The sequence below is a fragment of the Lytechinus variegatus genome, chromosome 5 (genome assembly GCF_018143015.1).
Source record: "Lytechinus variegatus isolate NC3 chromosome 5, Lvar_3.0, whole genome shotgun sequence".
Classification (NCBI taxonomy): Eukaryota; Metazoa; Echinodermata; class Echinoidea; order Temnopleuroida; family Toxopneustidae; genus Lytechinus; species Lytechinus variegatus.
This window is the reverse complement of record NC_054744.1, coordinates 29,355,643-29,378,432: the sequence shown is the minus strand read 5'-3', so window position 1 is coordinate 29,378,432 and position 22,790 is coordinate 29,355,643. Positions and strand designations below refer to the sequence as shown.

The following is a 22,790-nucleotide window of genomic DNA, read 5'->3' as shown; positions in this document are numbered from 1 at the left end:
ATAACCATAAAAGTATTACACACAGGAATTTATACTTTCAAAATTATCTTATAAATTCAAAATCATAACCTTAGTTATCCCTATTTTAACTGTGCTATTTTAGACCAACATTGGGGGGGGTCAATTTGACCCCCTCAGATCTCGGCTGTTGATTGCGCGATCACCGGAAAAATTTGCATGCACGTAGGGTTAGATGTAAACTACAAGACTGTCTGATGAAATTTTCAAAAAATTATTTGCTTATATTTTTTTATTAATTAAATATGCATATAAGCATATGAAATTTTTTGGATTTTTTGTGTATGTTTTTGCCTTTAACTCAATTTAGACAGCTAACAGAATGCTTATTTTTGGTGAACATATACATTTCCAACAAAATTCACAAAAAATTGCTGAAAAGTAATTAATTTCCTATGTATTTTATTGTTTTTTACATTCTTGTGTATTTCTTTGTTTTTTCAATGAACTTTGTCAGGGACTATTTTGCAATTATAAATAACATAAATTAAATCCAACTAAACCAACAAAAGTAAAATAATCATACATTTATGATTTTTAGTTGAAAAACACAATTCGCATTGACTTAGTACATGTAATCATGTTTTTGAGCAATTTTGGGACCAACATGTGCTTACAAAATATTATGTGATTTCAAAAGCGTGTACCCGGGCGTCGCAGTCAAAAAAATTTGTGCGGCGGCGTAGCGGTGAAATTTGTCAAGTTTATTAAGGGTTAAGATATTGATACCACAACATGCTGAAAGTTCATCGATTCTAAATGACCTGTAGCCTGATCATGTGACCCGAAACTATTGCATGATGCTAAGTGATACTTTATTACCCTTAAGTCCAAGTTTCATGAAAAAGGTCAACATGTTTTTAAAGTTATGATGAAATTTCAAAAACTAATCCTTGGTTACACTTTCCATTCTGATGCCGCTGCCTATATGTATGTAACACTTCTGCTATGCAGGCGAGACAAAAATGATCTCTAAATCAATTCACTTCTTCTTCCTGAAAGATAATAAAAGAGAAAGACAGTTAAAGAGATAAGAATGAAAAAAAAAAAAACAGATGTGTTCAAATGAAAATTAAGAAAACAAGTAAATGAGAATAATACAATACTAAAAACCCAGATATGTCTTCAAATAAATATTAAGAAAACAAGTACATGAGAATAATACAATTAACAAAAATATTCTAACGAACACTTTAAATGATTGCACAAAATCAAAATTTTGATCAATTGATTCTAGGCATTTCAATATTCCAACCACATCTGGACATCACATCCACTACTTCTATTTCTCTGGTTTACTTCATTGTCTTTCATTCTTGTTATTAACTGCAAGTATTTGCTGTATTTTGAGGAGTTAAATTTCCTTTATCTACATTCATATCAAGAGAGGCTTAACCCTAAATCTCCCGGGGTATTTTGATTCTTGTCATTCCCGGGGGGGGGGGGGGCCATTATGGCCCCCCCTTAAGATCTCGGCCGCCGATCGCGTGAGCGGCGCAAAAATTTGCACGCTGGTAGTGTGCGATGTAATCTACAAGGCTGTATGGTAAAATTTTCCAAAATAATGAGATTTTATTTTATATGAATTAATTATGCTAATTTATGCATAAATCATACTTTTTGCTCTAATTCACTAAATAAAGCTCCTAGAATGCTAATTTTTGGTAAAAATTTTCTTTGTAGCATTCTTAACAATCGTAATTCAAAAAAACTTTGGTTTGGAAATAAATTTCTTATGTATTTTATTGTTTTATGAATTTCTTATGTATTTCTATGTTTTTTTTACTTTTTGTTTTTTATTGTTTTTTCAATGGAAATTGTTCCAGACATAATTCTGATCATAAACAAGGCAAAATTAATTAAGTTTAATCAGTAAAAGTAGAAATAATGATACATTTATGAATTTTGGCTAAATATGCAATTTGCATTGGATTTGTACATGAAATCACGTTTATGAGCAATGTTTGGGTCTGACATGCACTTGCATAATGTTGCGTAATGTCGTAACCGTGTACCCGGGCGTCACAACTTTGGTCTCAAAATTTGCGCGAGACTTGAATGTAAAAAGTCAGTGAGCTGCGAGGTGAAAAAATTTCGCGCAGCAGATATATCGCGAAAATTGTTGAGGGGGGCCATTATGGCCCCCCCCGGGAGAATTAGGATTAAAAAGGCATAAGTTAACGTTATAGACATGTAATTCAAAAAAGAAAACAAAGGAGAGATGAAATATGTGCGTGGATGCCTTTCTATTGACCTAAAAAACAACAACAAAAAAATCAAAAGAAATGCTTTTGATACATTATAATCAAAGATTTTGTGTCATTTCCTTCGTGCCGATAATAATAGAACACACAAGTGTATATGTGATGAAATTAAGATGGTGCTTCCGGTCACTTTATATTTCACTTTTTTGAAGCACGAAATGATGATTTTCGGACACAATTTTTTTTCTGGGCTTCATTTTTGTTATTTTGTAACATATCACAGACACAGGTGACAAGTGGGACCTTGCAGCTCAGATTTTTTAAAGTCAAATCAATTTCACCCAATGCCTTTAACAGTCAATAGCCCTGCATGTAATCAAGTACATGTACCAGTGTGGGATATGTTGATCAATGACGACAAGTTTTATAACATTTTAAAGATTAGGAGGTGCCTTTTTCAAGCCCAATACAATCTCAAAATTTGTTTTGGGCCAGTCATTGTTGGTTTTGGGCTTAGCAGGTCACATAAGAATCATCAAAATAACCAAGAAGGGAAGTTTCGGTACCAGTACTTACTTCTTTCTAGGTGGCATATTCAAGTGTATCTTCTTTTCCACGGGCGAGGTGTTATCAACATCAAGGGCGTGGCTTGTTTGCAAGTGGGATATAAGAGGGGATTCCCCAATTATTGCTTCTTCAATCTTCTGTAAAATAAACCACAGAGAAAATTTTACTATTTAAAGACTGTTGAGCATCAGCTTTCATGAGAAATTAGTAACTCAATATATAATGGTATTTATACATTTTGTATAATCTATATTATACTTCAACAGCATATGTAGGGGGAGTAACAGGTGTTCAAACCCCCCCCCTTCAATTTTGTTGATACCCCAAACCCCTCTAGAATTCAAACACCCCCTCTAAAATTTTTGTTGAAGATCTTTTTTTTTTGCTTGTCATTTTTTTTGAGTTACAAAATGACATAAAATTTGTGGTGAAGACCTTTTTTGGGGGTGTGGGGTAAGAAACGGTGAAGACACCTTTTTTTCTTTTTTTGGTCGTCATCATCATTTCATTTGGCTTGATTGAACCCCCCCCCCCTTTCAAAAATCCTGCATACGCTACTGTTATACATGTATGTCCTGTTTGTTCTGGTTTTTCACATATTTCCCGCGCATTTCTCATATTTGTATCATACGTATTCCTTTGTAATGATTTGAGTGTAAAAAGGGGATGAGTTATTACTGCAACATTTTTTTGATGCCTTATATTCCATTCACTTTGCACAAAGAAATCTTGCTGAACTTTCTTGTTCAGCCTTGTTGCACTGCTGAACAAGCCTTCATTATGGGTGAATTCAAGCTTCGTGTTGATATTTGCCTGTTCTGTGCAGCACCAAAATAAAGATAAGACTGGTATTAGACATCTTTCACTTGCTTTTTAGCTATCAAGAGTGCGTTTGAAAACTCATGACAGATGCTACCGCGATGGAAGGTATTCTTAATGGTGTTTCAAATACCAGCACTAACACCAAACCTAAATGGTGTTTCAAATACCAGCACTAACACCAAACCTAAATGGTGTTTCAATACCAGCACTAACACCAAACCTTACATCACCAAATTCTCAGTAGATTAGTCTCGGGAATTTGAACACAACATCCGAGGCTCAAATCTCACCGAAGCATTCACGTCTTTGCCACTCTCCACCGCGGTGTAGTAAATGGGTAATACATGAATTTACCGATTATCTAGTAATCTATTCAGTGACGCGCTATATATTACCTCGGCTTTAGATTCTGCTGCTTGGTGCATTCAAGGTATTAATACCCATTCACCTCACCTGGTGGGTGTTTCATAAAGCCGTTTGTAAGTTAAGAGCGACTTTAAGAATGACTGGTGATAATTTCTTGTGGTAAATGGTATATACAAAAAAGGTTAATTGGCGATGGTTTAGCGTGTAAGAAAGGAACACCAGTCACTCTTAACTTACAAACAGCTTCATGAAATGACCCCCTGGGTTGAGTGTAGCACAATGTGGATCAATTTCTTGCTGAAGGGAATTATGCCTGGAACTCGAACTCACGACACTCTGTTTCAAAGTAAAGAGACTAATCCACTGGGCCCCCAACGCTCCAGATGAAGAAGGAATTCATTGAATGCTCAAGCTCCCAATCAGGGAAGCTGTGCTAAAGTCGGGATAACAGTATGCAGTGCTTACAAACAATGCATTAAGTGCTGGGTGTGCTATATACCGCCATACTTTGGCAAAAGGAAGTTACAAAAGTATCATTTGTTGTAAATGAGCAATGTGTGTTTGTCATTTACATAGGCGCCAATGCAATTTAACAGCATATTTTCTTCAATATCTTTCCAGAGAACGATCATTTCTTCCCTAAATTTTGCCCGAATGTGCAACATACAAAGGGTGTTTCATAAACAACAATAACTAAAATTTGACTGATGCGTCACTTGCTTCCTTTGGCCAAAGTTGGGCAGTAAATAAATGTTGTATATTATCATTACTCACCACGTCCTGTGCATTCTCATCCTCCCCACTCATCAGCTCTCTCTTCACACCAGCTATCCCCGCCGACGAGCTTGATGCATCTTCCCCGTTATCTTCTTCCTTTACCCCTTGGTACCATTCACTGCTGCTCTCATCCACCTCCTCCTCCTCTCCTTCTCTTCTCTCTCCTCCCCTTTCAACCACCGTCACTGCACCACTGGAGTCATCCAAGTCCATCCCACTGAAAATTAAAAAATATTTCATTCAATTTACTTATTTTAAAGGTGAATGCCAGTTGTAACAATATCAAAATGAGTTCGTACAGAATCCAATGAAATGACCACCAAAGTGTCTGTTTGTATGAATAAAAAATATGTGCCAAAGGATTCTGGAAGAAATTGTGTGAGAAATTAGCAAGCACAGGATTCTGGTCAAGCAATAATAATACACTGTCCCATGTGCGCTATATCTGTGTTGGTGATCTTCAGTGTGAAAATTTTTCAGCGTGATTTCAAGATTTCACAAAGTTCAGTTTATGTAACTGTACCAGATCCTCGATGATATACTGACAATTAAGCCTGATTTACAGACTTTCTCATGAAATCAGTGTTTACTGCAACTACTGGCATTTCTCTTTAAGTCCCAATAGCAAACATTCCAAGTTGCATGTGGACTATAACATATTACTGTGTTGGCATTGGTCGGATCATCCCCCTGGGATGCACTGTACTGTGTATTAATTCATTGAGATTATGCCTTTGATATCATGTATGCCTTGGCACTGATAAATAGCCAAGTCATCTACTGCCAACTCGTCCACTCACCACATTTTCTACTTTCATTTAGTCTAATGCCTTTCCATCCATCAACATTTGGTCTCATAACCAGTTGGTCTAATATCCATTTCATTTTCATTCATTTTGAACAATGAACACGTAAATGCAATTAGACCGAATGGTATATGGACTAAATGGCTATTGGACCAACTTGTTATTGGATGGAATGGCATTTTAGACTAAATGAAAGTGGACGAACTGATGGTAGACCAAATGATGACAGACGAGTTGGCAATAGGACGAATTGGCATTAGATGAATTGGAAATAAACCTTGGCACTTAAGTAGGACTTAAGCCAGACTTAAATCTTTGAGAAACCTCACCATGATGTACCAAGGTTCCTGTCAACAGATGAATAATCTTAACCTTATCTCTCTCTTCTATATTTACATCTGGTATTTGTAAATCCCCAGTATAGCAAGACGCCAGGTGTCACTTGTGTTCCAAAAGACATTGATAATGTAAGATATGTACATGTATGAGGAGATATTTTATTCTTGGTGCTTGCGGGTGTATACATAGGATAAGTCCAAAAGAAGACTATCATTTTTTATAACCTTTAATCCCTGAAGAAGCTGAATCACGTTGAAAGTAATTAGAGACTGTTAAATAATATTATATTGGATGGCTCAGAATGGAATACCAGAAAATAAATATAAGAGTTTGAGCAAATATTTCACGAATCGCAAATGAGAGGAATATTGGTCCTAACAAGTGGAATGTTTCTGGTATTCCATGAATAAAGCATCCAATATAATTATCATCTATCCCTCCCAACCCCCTAAAAAAGAACAAAAAGAGGGAGAAATGTGATTGAAGAAGTCATATCACTTATCACATTATGGCATCATCACTTCATAGGATCAAATTTGGTTTATTATGACATCATGGAGCGTAGATGTGCTCTTTGCTGCGCATTACATTGCTTTAATTGTTGTACGTGTTGGATATTTCACGCATTCGCGCATGTGCACTAGAATGTTGAATACAGTCTCATATTCAATGGCAAATTTTGTACAGGAGCCAATGGGATATTCGTCGGATTTCGGTCCTTTTTAGGGATACACTCTGATACTGCACGGGCAATTGATGCAGACCAAAATACACGTTTTTAATGTATCGCTTAAACACTCTATATAGATGATAATACAACATAATCATATACTTCATAAAGTAAGCTACTCATTACTCACGATGTGTTTTTCAAATCAATTAACCTTGATGATGTACAAAAGCTGGAAAAATGTAACTATGACCTTGGCTTTGAACTATAGAAATAATTTTCATAAACATGGTTGACCTTACCTGAGGCTGTGGAAAGAGAGTGGCTGATTGGATGGTGTCTCAGATGAGGAAGTTTCACTATTGTTCTCGTGGCTATCGTCATGGGGTTGTGACTGAGAATCATGGAAGGAAATATCAGACAGAGGCTCTTCTTTCACCCTAAGGAGGAAAGGAGAAAGAGAGAGATTACAGAAAATGTAGGAATAAAAGAAAAAAAGGGAACCTGATAAAAAAGAGTTAGCAGTGTCCCTGAGAGGAACATTTCTTCACTGGGTATCATCCTAGCAACCGATGTGATGTCATCTGTCATAAGAGAATCTTGCAGGCAAACTCACACACGATGGACATTCACAGGACAGATGTACAACTGATGGACCCCATTGATTCCCTTAAACTTGCCTTCACCTTCCAGTACATGAGACAAACAGTCACTCACAAACACTTAAGGTATTTCATTCCATCAATGATTAGGACCTGCCAACAACTAAATTTTGTTGGTTTAAAGTTATGTAAGGGCAACCGCACACCTTATGACCCGACTGGTCTGCGACTGGCTTGCGACTGAGTGAGGGGAGATGAATCACAAGGTAGTCATAAACCGCGACACCGCACACCTTGCGATCCGTCTATCATCTACCATGCTGTCCTCCACTCACAAATGCGCTTTTTGCCATAGCAACTGAGAAATGCACTCACTACTGCATATGCGCATTGTTTATCATATACGTGTCATGCAAGTCTGCTGTCTGATTGGCTGGAAGTTAGATTGAGCTTGCGATCCAGTCATAAGGATTTGACATGTCAAATCCTCACAATTTTCCTTACGACTTATCTCTGACCGGTCTGCAACTCTCAAGCTGACAGGAGCTGTGACGTCACATCTCCCCTCATCCAGTCGCAAGCCAGTCGTAGACCAGTCGGGTTATAAGGTGCGCGGTGGCCTTAAGACAAAGAAAGTTTACAAAATATCTAGGGTGGGAAGAGCTAGAAAGGTAATTGGAAAAGGACCTAAAATATCTATTAACCTCAATGAACAAAGTAAGGTAATAGGGGCATCCCCTGGCTACCCGTTGAAAACCTTCGTAGGGTGTGGTATAGTGTGGATGCGATGGACGCCTTGCTAAAGGACACTAGGAACTTGATGGGATTTCAACAAATGACCCTTTAGATTACTAGGCGAGAGTCGGTACTGCTTCATCATGACACTTCCAAACACAACAGCATTTCAAAGACTTGATCCTCTCTATTCAATAATCATGATTTTCTTCTTATCCCCTCCTCTTTTTGCCTTCTTTTCATTTTCATGTAACTAAGAAAATAAAAGGGAGTTGGGATGGACAGATGTTGCACCCTACCCCATAGCCTATAACCTATTTGGGAGGCTGCAGCTATACAGTGCGTCCCAAAAAAAACTATACACTTTTGAAATGGCTGCCAAATAAAAAATATAGCACTTTGGGGGGAAAGACTCGTAGATATGGAAAGCCAATAAAGTCAACTTTCAAATGACACCAAAAAGTTGGAAAATTATTCATGCTTGAGTGAGCACTACCCACTGAAACAAAGGGTATGAAAATTAGGGTGGGCTGGAATTAGCCTTCCAATTTCTTTCAGGTTTTTATGTTTGGTACTTGCAAAGTCGAGGGATATTTGGTGAATTAAAGATCAGATGTGATCAGTTTGTTGTTTGTGAAAATTTAATGCGTTATTAAATTGAAATTTAATGCATGAGTGATCATGAATTGTAATTTTTAGTGCAGAATTTTGTCTTTATCATGTGGATTTCAACAATGTGTTCATGACACTCAGGAGAAGAGGGGGGTAATATGACTTAGGTAGGTGAAGTACGTTGATGGGATAAAGGTCAACAGAACATTTAGTAACCCATCCCTCCATCTCTACCCCCTCCCCCACTTCTCTCCTCCTGAGAGACTAAGCTTGGCTGGGCTGGGCAGGAATTAGCCTTACATTTTTTTTTGAGAGGTTAGTCCTTTGGAACTTACAAAGCTAATGCTATTTATGAGTGAGATAAGTTATGGTTTCTTAGGCAAATTTCAAAAGTTACTAATTTGAAATGTAATGCATGAGTGAACAGGAATTTTAATTTTAGTGTAGCATATTCATCTTGTGGACATCAGAAGTGTGTTCGTGAGAGTCAGAGTAATGTGATGGTAACCGTTACAAGCAAGAGGGCGAGATATGCTAAGACTTGGTTAAAACTGGGCATTCCTCTTTTTGTCCTTTTACAAATTAAAAGTCATATGTACCTCCCCTCTCCACCTCCATTTCCTAGCCCCCCCCCCCCTCTCTCTCTGTCTCACTTCCTGGATTGTAGCCTATTCAAAACTCAGTTTTTTTTATTGAATGATTACCAACTGCCAAGTGACCGGTGGCTGATGGTCAGTTTGTTTATTGAATGATTACCAAGAAATTTTGTGATTATGATGATTAATGAAGTAATTTACTGAAAAAAATGAATGTTTGATTGATCACATTACACATTCAATGAGTTGATTTACTGATAAATTGTTGATTAAATGATTGATTGAGGAAAAAGTTGATGCACCAATACAGAATATTAATAATTAAATCAACATTCTGCTCTGGACTTCACGCGTACATGACAATAGCCATCAGTCTCTCAACAGGAGGGGAGGGCGGAAAAGGGGGAGGGGCTGAATGTTCCGTTACCCTTATTCCATCAATCTTCTTCTCCCACTGAAGTCCTATCTCACCCCCTATTCTCCCGACTCCCATGAACACATTGCTGAGATCCACATGATAAAGTTGAAATGATGCCCAAAAAGAGTTCCAAATGATAGAGTTGAAATGCTGCCCAAAAGTGTAATTTATGTTCACTCATGCATTAAATTCAATTTAATAATTTAAAAAATTCGCTTAAGCAACCAAATCTGGTCACGGTTGATCATTCATTTATCACAACGCCCTTAACTTTGCAAGTTCGAAAGGATTTACCTCTCAAAAACCGACGTAAATTGGAAGGCTAATTCCAGCCCACCCTAATTTTCATACCCTTTGTTTCAGAGGGCAGTGCTCGCTCGAGCATGAATAGTTTTTCAACTTTTTGGTGTCTTTTGAAAGTTGACTTTATTGGCTTTCCATATATGTAAGTCTTTATCCCCAAAGTGCTACATTTTTTATTTGGCAGCCATTTCAAAAGTGTATAGTTTTTTTTGGGACGCACTGTATAAACATGCTGTTGCAGTGAATGTAAGCAATGCTAGAGTGTTTGTGAAGCAACCATCACCTAAATCCTCTCATCTTGCTTTATTTTTTCCTTTTTATCCACAACGATTCAGTGCAGGTTTTCCCTATAAAAACTTAATAATGGACCATCATTGATAACATGAAAACAAAAATTAAAACAAGATGGAGAAGAACAGGCAGAATCTGCTCCACGGCCACTGCTTGTATGACTGCCAAAACAGATCTCTTTCATTTCGCATAACAGCACCAGACTCGTAAAAGCAAAGACAATAGTGGCAGCCTCTACCCCCTCATCCCCCAAGATGTTTAGTTCTTACCTTGGTGACTTGTCGTCTTGTGGCTGGTAATTTGGATTCTGTGAAGCAAAAGTTTTAAGAATCAGACATTTCAAATTCAATATAATTCCACCATTTTGACTCAGATTATTAATGAATATTTGTCTATACAGGTGTAAAGTTTGTGGTTGTTCGCAAGTCTTCTTTTGTTAGAATCATGCAGATACGGGTATGCGCAGACTTATTCCATACCTTACCATACATGTACAAATCAAATTGTCATCTTGTAATCATTATTCTAAACAATTTATCCAGCATGAAAAATGTAAGGTAAAATTCTACTTCTGATGAGTCTGTACTAACGAAACAAATTTGAGGTTCAAGGTCACGTCCACCCCAGAAAAATGCTTATTTGAAAAAATAGAGAAAAATCAAACTAGCACACCGCTGAAAATTTCATCAAAATCAGATGTAAAATAAGAAAGTTTTGCTTATTTTTCACGAAACAGTGATATGCACAATTCAGTGTCATGCAAATGAGTCGGTCGATGATGTCCATCACTCACTATTTCTTTTGTTTTTTATTGTTTGAATTAAACAATATTTCATTTTTGTGCAGATTTGAAAATAAGGACAAATTTGACTAAACCATATAGTATTAAACAATGCTAATTCCACATGTTCAGGTAGGAATTGAGCATTATTTCACTTGACAATGAGGAGAAAATTAGAATATTTCATATTACCATACATGTAATAAAATACAAAAGAAATAGTGAGTGGATGACGTCATCAGTCTCCTCATTTGCATACCTGCTAGGATGTGCGTATAACTATTTTGTGAAATTAAGCGAAACTTCCAAATGTCATAACTTTCTTATTTTATGTCTGATTTTGATGAAATTTTCAGTGTTATTAATTTTATGTTGGGGTGGACTTGTCCTTTCAGACAAAATACCAAAGAACGTGCAATATGCATTTTAGAACACAGAAAGTTTGGGACTATACCTTCATGTCCTCGTATTTCCCTCTAATGTCCTCGGTCTGTTTCAGGATGCGGTCATGATAGTCTCGTATCCTGGTCTTCCAGAAACTGATAAGGGTCTGAGTGCTCCCGACACCAATCTCATGGAAAACTTGGGTGAGGGTGTCCTGCAATAGACAAACATAGATTTAAAAATATTGGGAAACAAAAATAAGGCATAAACAAAATTCCACTTTGGTCTAAACTAGCTTCCTCCATACTTTCCATTTGGTCTCCTAGTATGTCTCAAATCTATTCGTCTTCTACCTATTTTAGGGGCCATATTGTTTTTGGACAATTGTCGGCCTCTCAGAACTATTGTGTATAATCTGGCTGGATCTGCGCCTGCTATGTTCAACTGGTGACAAATGACACATGATGAGTTACCCAAATTTACCCTCAGGGTGTTTCAACATAGTGGGACTGAATTTCTTATAACCCTTAGAATGAAATTAATAAATTATTTGCTCAGATGATTAACAACAAGTATTCAATCTACAAAGATAAATTCATCTAAGCTTATTGGAATTATTAAGTAATTGTGAATCTGATTTTATAGTACCGAAGAACATGTTTCCAGTTGTGAGTAAAATTGTTAGTGACTCAGAATCAGCCGTATGGAACGCTAACATTTCTTAATAGTCCCACTTACTTGGAATCCCGTGTGGCCAGTAAGAGCCTCCCTGTCTACGGCTACTCTGAGTAGTTTACAAGTGTTACATAAGAACTCCTGAAGAACATCTGTTAATGTTTCCAATGAAGATTCCTGACTTGCTGTGAAAAAAGACAAAAGAAAAAGACAAATAAAGACAAAATATGGTTCATTTGTGATAACATGGAAGAGCATCCTCATCCTAAACAAAGTGGTGAAACAACATTAACATAGAAAAATAATTCTGACAGAACAAGAGGTTTGCTGTATCACTCCAGAGTGTACATGTATAATAATCAACAATATTAGACAATTTTAGATGAAATGGAAGTCTGCCATTTGTTCTTTAAAAAGCGACAAACAAATATTGGTTCAGTGTATATCATGCGAGTGGGCCAGAGTAAAAAAAGAATTCTTTATACTAACGCGCTTTGTATAAATGAGACATTAATTTTTTATAGCAAATATCTTGACAGTCAGTCTGTAATAAATAAATTTACTCAGTACTTTCAGAAACCGTTAATCCCTGAGGCATACCAGAAAGCCCCATTTTAAGATCAAACTTGAATTTCAAAGCCCCCGATTCGTCACTTGTCTGCCATGGTTAAGTTAAGCTGCCTCCCCCACCCCCTCAACCCAGCTACTCTTGGCAACATAACATTCAACTTACAATCATATCCACTATGTGAACAGATGGTGGCGACTGCTCGACAGGTGAGTTGTCTGGCTATCCCAGCGTCAATCTCGACACTTCCATCAGGCAGTTTTAATCTTGGACACCTAGAAAGAGGGAATGCTAACGTTTAAGGGTTGGGTAATGCAGGAAACTATTTGCTATTTGATTGTTACTAAAATATGCGATGAACATCAATATCAAGCTTTTGAAGTGATTGTAGATTTGCTATCAATCAAAATTAGAATGTACTGTAGGATGAAATCAAGCCCTTCGTTAAAAGTTTTGAAAAAAGTAACAAGAAAATTCTCTTACAAAATCACATGTAAATTGTAAGGCTCATCTTAATGTATTTTATGTTATGTCTGTTTAGGGTTTGTAAGGTTTTGTTAAATATTCAGTTTATCTTGATTTGTATCATCTTGTTTGTATTATTCATTTGAAATATGCAATCTCTAATATGTTCTTTTCTAATATATTACTTGGTTTTAATTGTTTGTATATAGGTGGCAGCATTTGATAAGACTTCAATGTTCTCCCAAGCTTTCTCCACATTCTACATGTATGCATTTTCAATTTGTAATCTTGAAATTGAATTGAATATATCTCAAGGGTTGGAGTACCGTAAATTGCAAATCAATTCTAGGACCAAACAACACTATCAATTATTTTGAGTTAAATGCAAAATTGCGACCAATTGCAATTAAAATGTAGGACTACATGTAAATATCATCTCTTGCAATGGCAATGCACATTTGTAATCCATTAAAATTCTAATGTATCATGGACATACTCTAGTATCTAGAATCAATTGAAAATGTAGGAATGAACATCATCTAAGTGTTGGAATTGCAAATTTGAAAACTTTTGCAATTCAGATGTATAATAAATATAACTCCTAAATATTGAAGTTTATTGCAAATTTGCTATTGCAATGAGCGTCTTTTGATGGTGTGCAGGCTCTGCAAATCCGCACTTTCTTATTATTATCAACCACAATCATAAACAAACAGAACAGTTGTAGGGGATAGCATTTTTTTTTTTTCCGAGGACCATGGTGAGTTCGGCCGTGATCTGGCAAAACTACGTAAGTCATTTTTGGGCATTTTTCAGTTTTTTAGTGTTTCTTATAATATTGAATACGCTCTTTCATCTGTCAAAATTTCAAATTCTAACTCCAATTATTTTGGGAGATTCGAAACCCAGTTTTTGTAAAATTCTCTAAAAAATCACTAAATTTAAAAGGCAGAACTACGTAAGTCGACTTACAAAAGTAGTTTTTCAAGCTTTGACGAGAATTAAAAGGCAAAACTACGTAAGTCTACTTACGTAGTTTTGCCAGAACAATAGCCGCAAAAGAAGGTGATTTATCAGGCAAAACTACGTATCTCCCAAATTCTGCATTTTACCGGTCGCTTTTTTAAAACATACGCACTTTTGCCTGATAAAATCGATGACACACTCCGAGCTTTTTATCAGGCAAAACTACGTATGTCACAAGGTACGCGGCCGCGTGGCAAATGTTTATCAGGCAAAACTACGTATGTCCTCCGCATGGCAAAGTTTTATCAGGCAAAACTACGTATCTCTAACTTTGCCATGCGGAGGACATACGTAGGCCTGATAAACATTTGCCACGCGGCCGCGTACCTTGTGACATACGTAGTTTTGCCTGATAAGTTAGAACATACGTAGTTTTGCCTGATAAAAAGCTCGGAGTGTGTCATCGATTTTATCAGGCAAAAGTGCGTATGTTTTAAAAAAAGTGGAAAATTAGAAGATTAAATGAGTAAATCAACTAGTTTTTGGTGCCAATAGCTTATATAAGTTCCGCAGATCAAAGGAAAACAAAAAAAATCGATATACCATTTTCCACTTTTCCAAGAAAAGCAAAAGAAGCAATGTAAAATATTCAAGCTCGAATATCTCGGAATGGCAAAAAAGGAGATACGTAGTTTTGCCAGATCACGGCCGTGTTGGATTGGAGCGATTAGGAAAATTTCAGAATTTCATTACTATTCAAGGCAGATTTCCCACTCCGTAACATATTGAAACCTTAGTTGTCATGAGAGAGAATGTATCATGGATCCAAAATTGTTTATTCAGTGAACTTTCATTGCTACGATATATTGCAATATCATCATATCGTCAGGCCTAATAAATAATGACCAACATTCCATAAATGAAAGATTTATTAAAGTTACAAGAACTTGGAATTGTTTTTTCTGCATTAATTTGACTCAGAATGCCCATAAATTTGAGAATCAATATTGTAATAACAAAATAATCATCATTTTATTCTTAAATAAGATTTTTCTTACTCTGGTCTTGCTTTGATACCAGTGATGACGGGGATAGATGGCTTATCAGTGGTTTGTATCTGAGGCTGGGGCGGTAGGGGTGGTAGCCTGGTATTGCTGAATCTCTCTTCTCCTTTCTAGTAAAAAGCAAGGAAGGTGAAAAAAAAGATATAGGGAGAACATGAGTTCAAACTACCCAATAAGATTGCCGTGGCAAAAATTCCATTAATGATTTGAGATGCGAAATGTATGATTGGTCTGCGACCCAATTTTGGAATAAATCATAGAATTTGATGCTAATACTGAGACATGGAATATCTTAATATGTAATGTTCTAAATCATTGTATGAATACCTATGTTGAAATTGTGACAATGCTATCATCGTTATTAGAATAAAATCAAATTTAATACCTAGACGTAATGACGTCACAGCAATCGTACTATTGGCTACAATTTGTAACTAATTTGGCCTTTACTCCAGTGTGCAGTGGCCTTTATAAGTTACAAATGCACCCAGTTAAACATTTCAAAGCATTCATGGATCATACTCCTCAAATTAAAATAATAAATCCTTGTTGTGAAAAGCTGGGAGACATGTGCCCTCTATGTTAACTTTGGGAAAGGCAACTTCCAAACACCATGGTCCTATCTGGACTCGGGTTATAATTGCGTGTGCCGCCCAGCACAAATTTTCTGAAAAAGGAACTATATCTATAACTTGAAGAATAGAAGCTTCAATAAAACTAACCAGAATTCAATAATTAATTGCCCTTTACGTAAGGTTAAAAAAATTTGTTCTTTCTGATACATTTACACATATTTTGTTCAAAAATATTCAGCAATGAATGGAAAGTAGAGCAATGCAATGATGCCAACTTGACTAATAGATGCTGAAATAAGACTTCATTCATTCATTCATTGTCCTAAACAAGCTACAGCAACAGCAGTGGAGTTAATCAAGCAAACACCTAGGCGAAGTTGCACAAAACTTATGATCGATTGTAAATCACGATGGGGTCCCCATATCCAGTATCCCCATATACAGTATGTATTGCAATGCAATGTATATACAGTATGTATTGCAATTAATTGCAAATTTGAAATTGACTGCCAATCTACATGTACTCTTGCAACAAGGAGAGTGTTTAATGTTTTCTACAACCAAGGGTGGATCAAAGATTTTCCAAATGGCTGGGCATATTTTTCTGAGAAATTTGACAAGAAAGAAAAAAGAAAAAAAAAAGGTCCTCACTATCAAGGGGGGGGGGACACTTATGTTTTAATTTAATTTTCACATTGCAGATGTGCCCCCCCCCCGGATCCACCAGTGTCTACACCTACAAATGATCTATCAATAATAACATTGCATTCAGAAATGTGCAGTTGATTGCAAATGTGACCTGCCGTCCCAAAACCAACAATAAGCCATCGGGGTAGGTTCTCCATAGGCAAATAGCTAAATTACCAATTTGGTCTTCAAAAAATAAAAGTTAAATTTAGAAAATTAGCTTATCAGAAAGGGTTATTTCTTCTACATAATATATTGTCAAATTTGAAGTTGTACATTTAAATAGTAAATGAGATACAAGAGTTCCTTTGACACCCTTTTTTCCTGGACTGTGTGGAAGTGTCACAGAGATTGATGCGAACCCTCACAGGCATGAGTGTCTTGAGTGAACCTTGATTTCATACCTTGTTTCTTCATATTATTTTGAAACTCTCATAGAATTCCTTCAACATTCAATTCAGTCCTAGTATTGGTTATCGTTGATTGATTTTGACAAATTATTTATCATTTTAAAAGCTTGGGATGTGCTTTTTCAAGATCAATTAATGTAACAGAATTAATTTTTTGACAACTACCGTAATTGTTGGTATTGGGGTGGGTGGTCACAAGTATTTTCTTGCAAGACATTAAATTGCAGCTCTTCTTTACCGAGGATTCTTGATGATGGTGGTGCGTGAGCATTCTTGTTCTGATTTGCCTGCAGTGTTTGAGTAATTCTATTGAGTGCAGACTGGTCACATCAGGTCTGCATAACTCAGACTGCAATCTGGTGGGAAAAAAATCAAACGTGATGGGATGACTAGAACAATAAAATAAAACAGTACTGAAGGTATATTGTTTTTATACATCAAAAGATCAAAAGAAATTCATGGTGCTGGCCCAGCAGCAGTTCTCATTAATATAAAACTACAAATTAACCCAAAATTACACCATGCACAAAGTGACAAACATTCACTAGTATGTCCAATCTGGCATCATTCATTGGAATTCCTACCTATATCCTGGTAGGGCCTAGTGGGTGTTTCATAAAGCTGTTCGTGAGTTAAGAGCGACTTTAAGAATGACCTGTGATCCTTAATTGTGGTAAATGGATACAACCAAAATGTTCATTGGCGATGGTTTAGCACGTAAGAAAGGATCATCAGTCATTCTTAAAGTCGCTCTTAACATACAAATAGCTTTATGAAACAGCCCCCGGGTGCCCTCCTGCTAGGTGTCCTGTTCATGAACTCATCAACCTGAATCAATACAAGTATTTGTTTCAATGTACAAGAATTGAAGAAAGCTAGTTTTGAAGTTTGGAAAACTGTTCATTACACGGCAAGTTACTTGGAAACTTCAAGCAGTCTGGAAACAGTCGGTCTGATAGGAAATCTTACAAGTTTCTTGTTCATGGGACTTCAAGTTTTGACAGTATGAAAAAGAAGAGCTAATCATTTTGATTAAGTAAATTTTTACTAAATTCTGATTTAGAGGAGTAAACTTGCCTGGTGACTAGCTGTTGGAGTCGAGGCAGAAGGTCACATATTTTGTTCTTAAAAAAGTGCATCTGTACAGTTGACTTATAAATTGGTGATTTCAAGTCCAGTGTTGGTGTTAGAAGCACAATATAAACTCCAAAACCTATTCTGGGTTTACATAACTTATTAAAACAGATCACAATGTTACCAGCTCGACACCTAGTGAGTGACCTTTTCAGGACCTATTTCATTTTATGTTTGGTGCTATGCTCATGTAAATCTTGCATTGACATCGACTCCAAAAGCTCAACAATGAACTTGAAATCACCCAAGGTAAAAACAGCCCTGTCACAGTTAGTTCCTTCAGAGTAATACTCATACTGTGAAAGAAGAGTAGAATATAAACGCGTGGAATGCCTCTGGCCGTCTCACCTGCATCACGCGATTCAACATAGCAGCAGTGCTGACTTTGAAAACTACTATAACTCGCACAAGATGTTCAGTGATACTTGGTTACTCTTATTTCCACGTTTTATGAAATAGACCAATACACTTACAGAGATAGGATGGTAATTCAACAAATACCCCCATTACGACCAAAGTTCATTGACCTTTGACCTTGGTCATGTGACCCAAAATGCGCACAGGATGTTCAATGATACTTGATTACTCTTATGTCCAAGTTTTATGAACTAGACCAACATACTTTCAAAGTTATGATGGTAATTCAACAAATACCCCCAATTCGGCCAAAGTTCATTGACCCTAAATGACCTTTGACCTTGATCATGTGACCTGAAACTTGCACAGGATGTTCAGTGATACTTGATTACTATTATGTCCAAGTTTCATGAATCAGATCCAAAAACTTTTAAAGTTTTGATTGTAATTCAACAGATACCCCCAAATCGGCCAGAGTTCATTGACCCTAAATGACCTTTGACCTTGGTCATGTGATGTGAAACTCATGCAGGATGTTTGGTGATACTTGATTAACCTTATGTCCAAGTTTAATGAACTAGGTCCATATATTTTCTAAGTTATGATGACATTTCAAAAACTTAACCTCAGGTTAAGATTTTGATGTTGACTCCCCCAACATGGTCTAAGTTCATTGACCCTAAATGACCTTTGACCTTGGTCATGTGACATGAAACTCTAATAGGATGTTCAGTAATACTTGATTAACCTTATGGCCAAGTTTCATGAACTAGGTCCATATACTTTCTAAGTTATGATGTCATTTCAAAAACTTAACCTTAGGTTAAGATTTGATGTTGATGCCGCCGCCGTCGGAAAAGCGGCGCCTATAGTCTCACTCTGCTATGCAGGTGAGACAAAAAAATGACGGGATGACATGAATATCATTTAATACAATAGATCTACCTGCACTATCCCTAGACAAATAAATACCTACTGATGAATCTGTGGCTTCTGTTGAGCAGAAGGTTGATGAAGATGAGGCACTTTGACCTGGACACTCTGTGACTTCATGGCCAGGGTCTCCATGTCAACCATAGAGGAAGTCAAAGGTGAAACAATTGACCCACTCATCTCACCCCAATGTCCGCTCATCGCTAAATCTTCACCCAAAGCTTGAGTCAAATGGAAAATAACTGTGAAAGAAAATGTCAAATGTTTAGTAAAAAATTAAAAAAATATCTTGCACCAAACATGCTTTTGCCCCGAGATGGCACCAAGCCTTTGCACCATTATAAGGGAAAGGTTGAGAAAAACAAACAAGACACTTTTTTTCTAGCTCCTTCTTCTTTCCCCTTCGTTTACATTTTCTTTCCATTCTTTTTATTTTGCATGAGAAAACAATGACAGAAATAAGAAATAAAGCCCAAATAAAAAAAAGAAAAGTCATATTTATAATAAGTCAAAATAAAATATAATGCCTGGAAATCTGGAATGGGTTTGAGAAAGGGCAAAAAACGACTCTTGAACTCTAACTTAAAAAGGACAAGTCCACCCCAACAAAAGTTGAGAATTAAATGAGAAAAATCGAACAAGCATATAAACACTGACAAATCCATCAAAATTGGATGGAAAATAAAGTTATGACATTTTAAAGTTTCACTGGTTTTCCTGGTCACTAATGAGCAGACTGATGATGTCACCTAGTCTTGAGGACGCAATGATGATGACTTTAAAATAATGAAATATACTTCTTCATCATTGACGTCTTGACACTCTTCCAATAGTCGCATAAGAGAATGGCATAAACAAAGATGGAAAATCCATCTTTTGAAACAAAAATCACCTGAAGTTAATGAATTTCATTGATTTTTACACCTTCCTATGCCTAATGCATAGGAAGGTTTTAAATTATATAAAAATGTGAAAAATTAAGGTTTCTTACCTAACTGATGCCGCGTAGACCCCTCGATCCACATGTAAACAACGGAAATACAATAGCGTTGACCCTTGAACTGCTTACGTATTACGTACTTCCGGATAGCAATGCTGTTTTGATGAATAATTTATAGATAAAAATTATTATTTCACAAATACTAAAATTTAGCCGGAAGTACGTAATACGTAAGCGGTTCAAGGGTCGACGGTATTGTATTTCTGTTGTTTACATGTGGATCGAGGGGTCTATGCGGCATCAGCTAGGTAAGAAACCTTAATTTTTCACATTTTTATATAATAATTTTTAAAACCTTCCTACGCATTAGGCATAGTAAGGTGTAAAAATCAATTAAATTCATAAACTTCAAGTGATTTTTTGTTTTAAAAGATGGATTTTCCATCTTTGTTTATGCCATTCTCTTATGCGACTTTGGAAAGAGTGTCAAGATGTCAATGATGAAGAAGTATATTTCATTAAAAAAAATATTTCAAAAGTCATCATAATTGCATCCTCAAGACTAGATGTCACCTACTCACTATTTCTTTTGTATTTTATCAGATGAAATATGAAAAATACTTAGGCCTATTTTATACTCATTGTCATGTGAATCAAAATTTTATTTCCCCCTGAACAGGTGGAATTACTATTAACTTAACAGTTAATGGTGAACTGAAATCAAGTTGGACCTTATCGCCAAATCTGTAAAAATTGAAATGCATCATTCAAACAATGTCAAAAGAAATAGGCCTAGTGAGGGACATCATCGCATCGATCGCATGATCGATCCTCTCACTTGCATATATCACTGAGTTGCGCACATAACTATTTTATGAAAAATAAGCGAAACTTTAAAATGTCATAACTTTCTTAATTTTTACATCCTATTTTTATGAAATTTCCAGCGTTATGGCTTATGCTCATTTTTCATTTTTTCCATTCTATTAGTATTAGTTTATGCTATCGATTCAAATCAACAGTTTTCTTCAACCCGACAGACAGTTGATAGCTTTCTAAAATAAAAACTATCACTATAATTCTACAGAAGAAAAACTTCAGTTTACTTAAACGTTAAATATGGAAGCTAGAATTTCGTGCGGGGACGTCGTTACGAACAGACGCCTATGAAGTAGGCCCTACAATCACGTATGGCAGTGTATCCTATTGCCGGACACATTCATTTCAGTGCTTTAAAAATGACAACTAGAGGAAATACAATCAAGAAAAATTATCACTTGCTATTCCAAATATTCTGAAAATTATGAATATGATGAAATTATTTTATATTTTCCAACCATTTTCTTTGCACCGCACTTGCCGCATACCCCTCCGCGAAAAACAATTATTTTCGTGCGTGACAAATTATATTGTAATTCCGGACGCGCGCCGGACGGGTAAAAATATTCTTGATTATAATGATGTAAGAAAGAATTGGTGTGATTTTTTGGAGATTAATCATCTCATGAGTAAATTCTAAGTTTTTGTTTGCTTTCTTATAACGATTCTGATCAGATCTTTGTTATAAATTTGCGTTGGCTAACTAATTTCCTTTTTTTTTAATTGCGCGTTCGATATTGCACTCGTTCATATCGTAAGACTCAGTCATCAAGTTAAGTTCCATCGATGCGCTGTCGATCATTGACCGGTACCGGGAACATTGAGAACTAGCCGTCGACGATTTAATCGATGGAGCGTACGAGATTGAAATTCGGCGAATCAGGTCCGTATTTCAATCAGAAAATAGATCAATTGGGATCAATTGTTAATGCCAAAACTGTGTTATATGTTATTTCAAGCATTTTCTGTCATTTTTAGAGAAAAATAAGGTAAAAGTTATATTTTCGCCTTGTTTTTGCAATCTCGTTCTTTGAATTGATCTGTGATATTGAACTGCGGAAGTCTTACGGTACGAAATTGATTTCCTACGCAGTTATATGTGCGTCCGGAAATATGATAGTGTCCGGTAATACAAATACGTCACTATATGATCTCTCTGCAACAGCACAGGACTACACAAAATTCAAAGCACGGGACCGATCTCTAAAAATTTGATACTTTCAAGCGGTTTTATGAGGCAGATTAAAAGAGTATCAGCACAAAAAATGTATCATATTACTCACTAATGATAGAGTCCCAGATTTAATTGAACCTCGTGGCCTAATAGCGAATATAATCAGGGATATTCTGGTACAAAATCACTTCTTCTTCTTCTTATATTGGTTTGAGTGGCGATTAGTCATATTTGACACGTATTGTCGCCATTTACTCTATTAATAAAAATCTCACTTCTCACATCATAAAATTATTACCAATAATAATTTATACATATGTGAAATATTTTTCATGTGCATCCTTCTAATATGAAAAAGGGATGATTATGGTACAGTTTGCCATAACTCTAATCAAAATGGCATATAAACAAATCTTCGCCAAAAACAAACCGCTAGCTTCAGCTCAGTTCCAACTAGTTGCGCTTGCCCTGTCCTTTCAAGATGCAATCATACCGGTCAGCACGGTACATTGTGCCGATTTTTCGGACGTAAATGCCTAGGTCACCCATGCATAGACGAGGGGGCGCTAGTGTACCTGTGCTTACAGATGGGTTAAACATTAAAATAATTTATTTCTTCTTTTTTAAACAACAACAAGGCGAAAACACTTAAGTGGGCTTTGTTAGTTATAT

The 22,790-nt window shown here is 36.2% G+C and overlaps 1 protein-coding gene across 3 annotated transcripts; it reads right to left on the bottom strand.

The window, feature by feature from the left end:
- Positions 1 to 543: 543 nt before the first annotated feature.
- LOC121415890 (STAGA complex 65 subunit gamma-like) lies at positions 544 to 22,307 on the bottom strand. Of its 3 annotated transcripts, none has more exons than XM_041609270.1 (13): positions 22,228 to 22,301; positions 20,117 to 20,225; positions 19,169 to 19,367; positions 16,940 to 17,057; positions 15,024 to 15,139; positions 12,700 to 12,809; positions 12,030 to 12,151; positions 11,362 to 11,505; positions 10,396 to 10,433; positions 6,872 to 7,009; positions 4,752 to 4,971; positions 2,799 to 2,926; positions 544 to 1,013 (listed from the first exon to the last, which is right to left on the bottom strand). In XM_041609270.1, the coding sequence occupies exons 2-13, from the start codon at positions 20,148 to 20,150 to the stop codon at positions 1,001 to 1,003; spliced, it is 1,380 nt and encodes a 459-aa protein (XP_041465204.1). In that variant the 5' UTR covers positions 20,151 to 20,225; positions 22,228 to 22,301; the 3' UTR covers positions 544 to 1,000. The 3 variants fall into 3 exon arrangements, with proteins under 3 accessions (XP_041465204.1, XP_041465202.1, XP_041465203.1); XM_041609268.1 differs by having other exon boundaries at positions 20,117 to 20,220; positions 22,228 to 22,242; XM_041609269.1 differs by lacking the exon at positions 20,117 to 20,225 and having other exon boundaries at positions 22,228 to 22,307.
- Between the last annotated feature and the right edge of the window lie 483 nt (positions 22,308 to 22,790).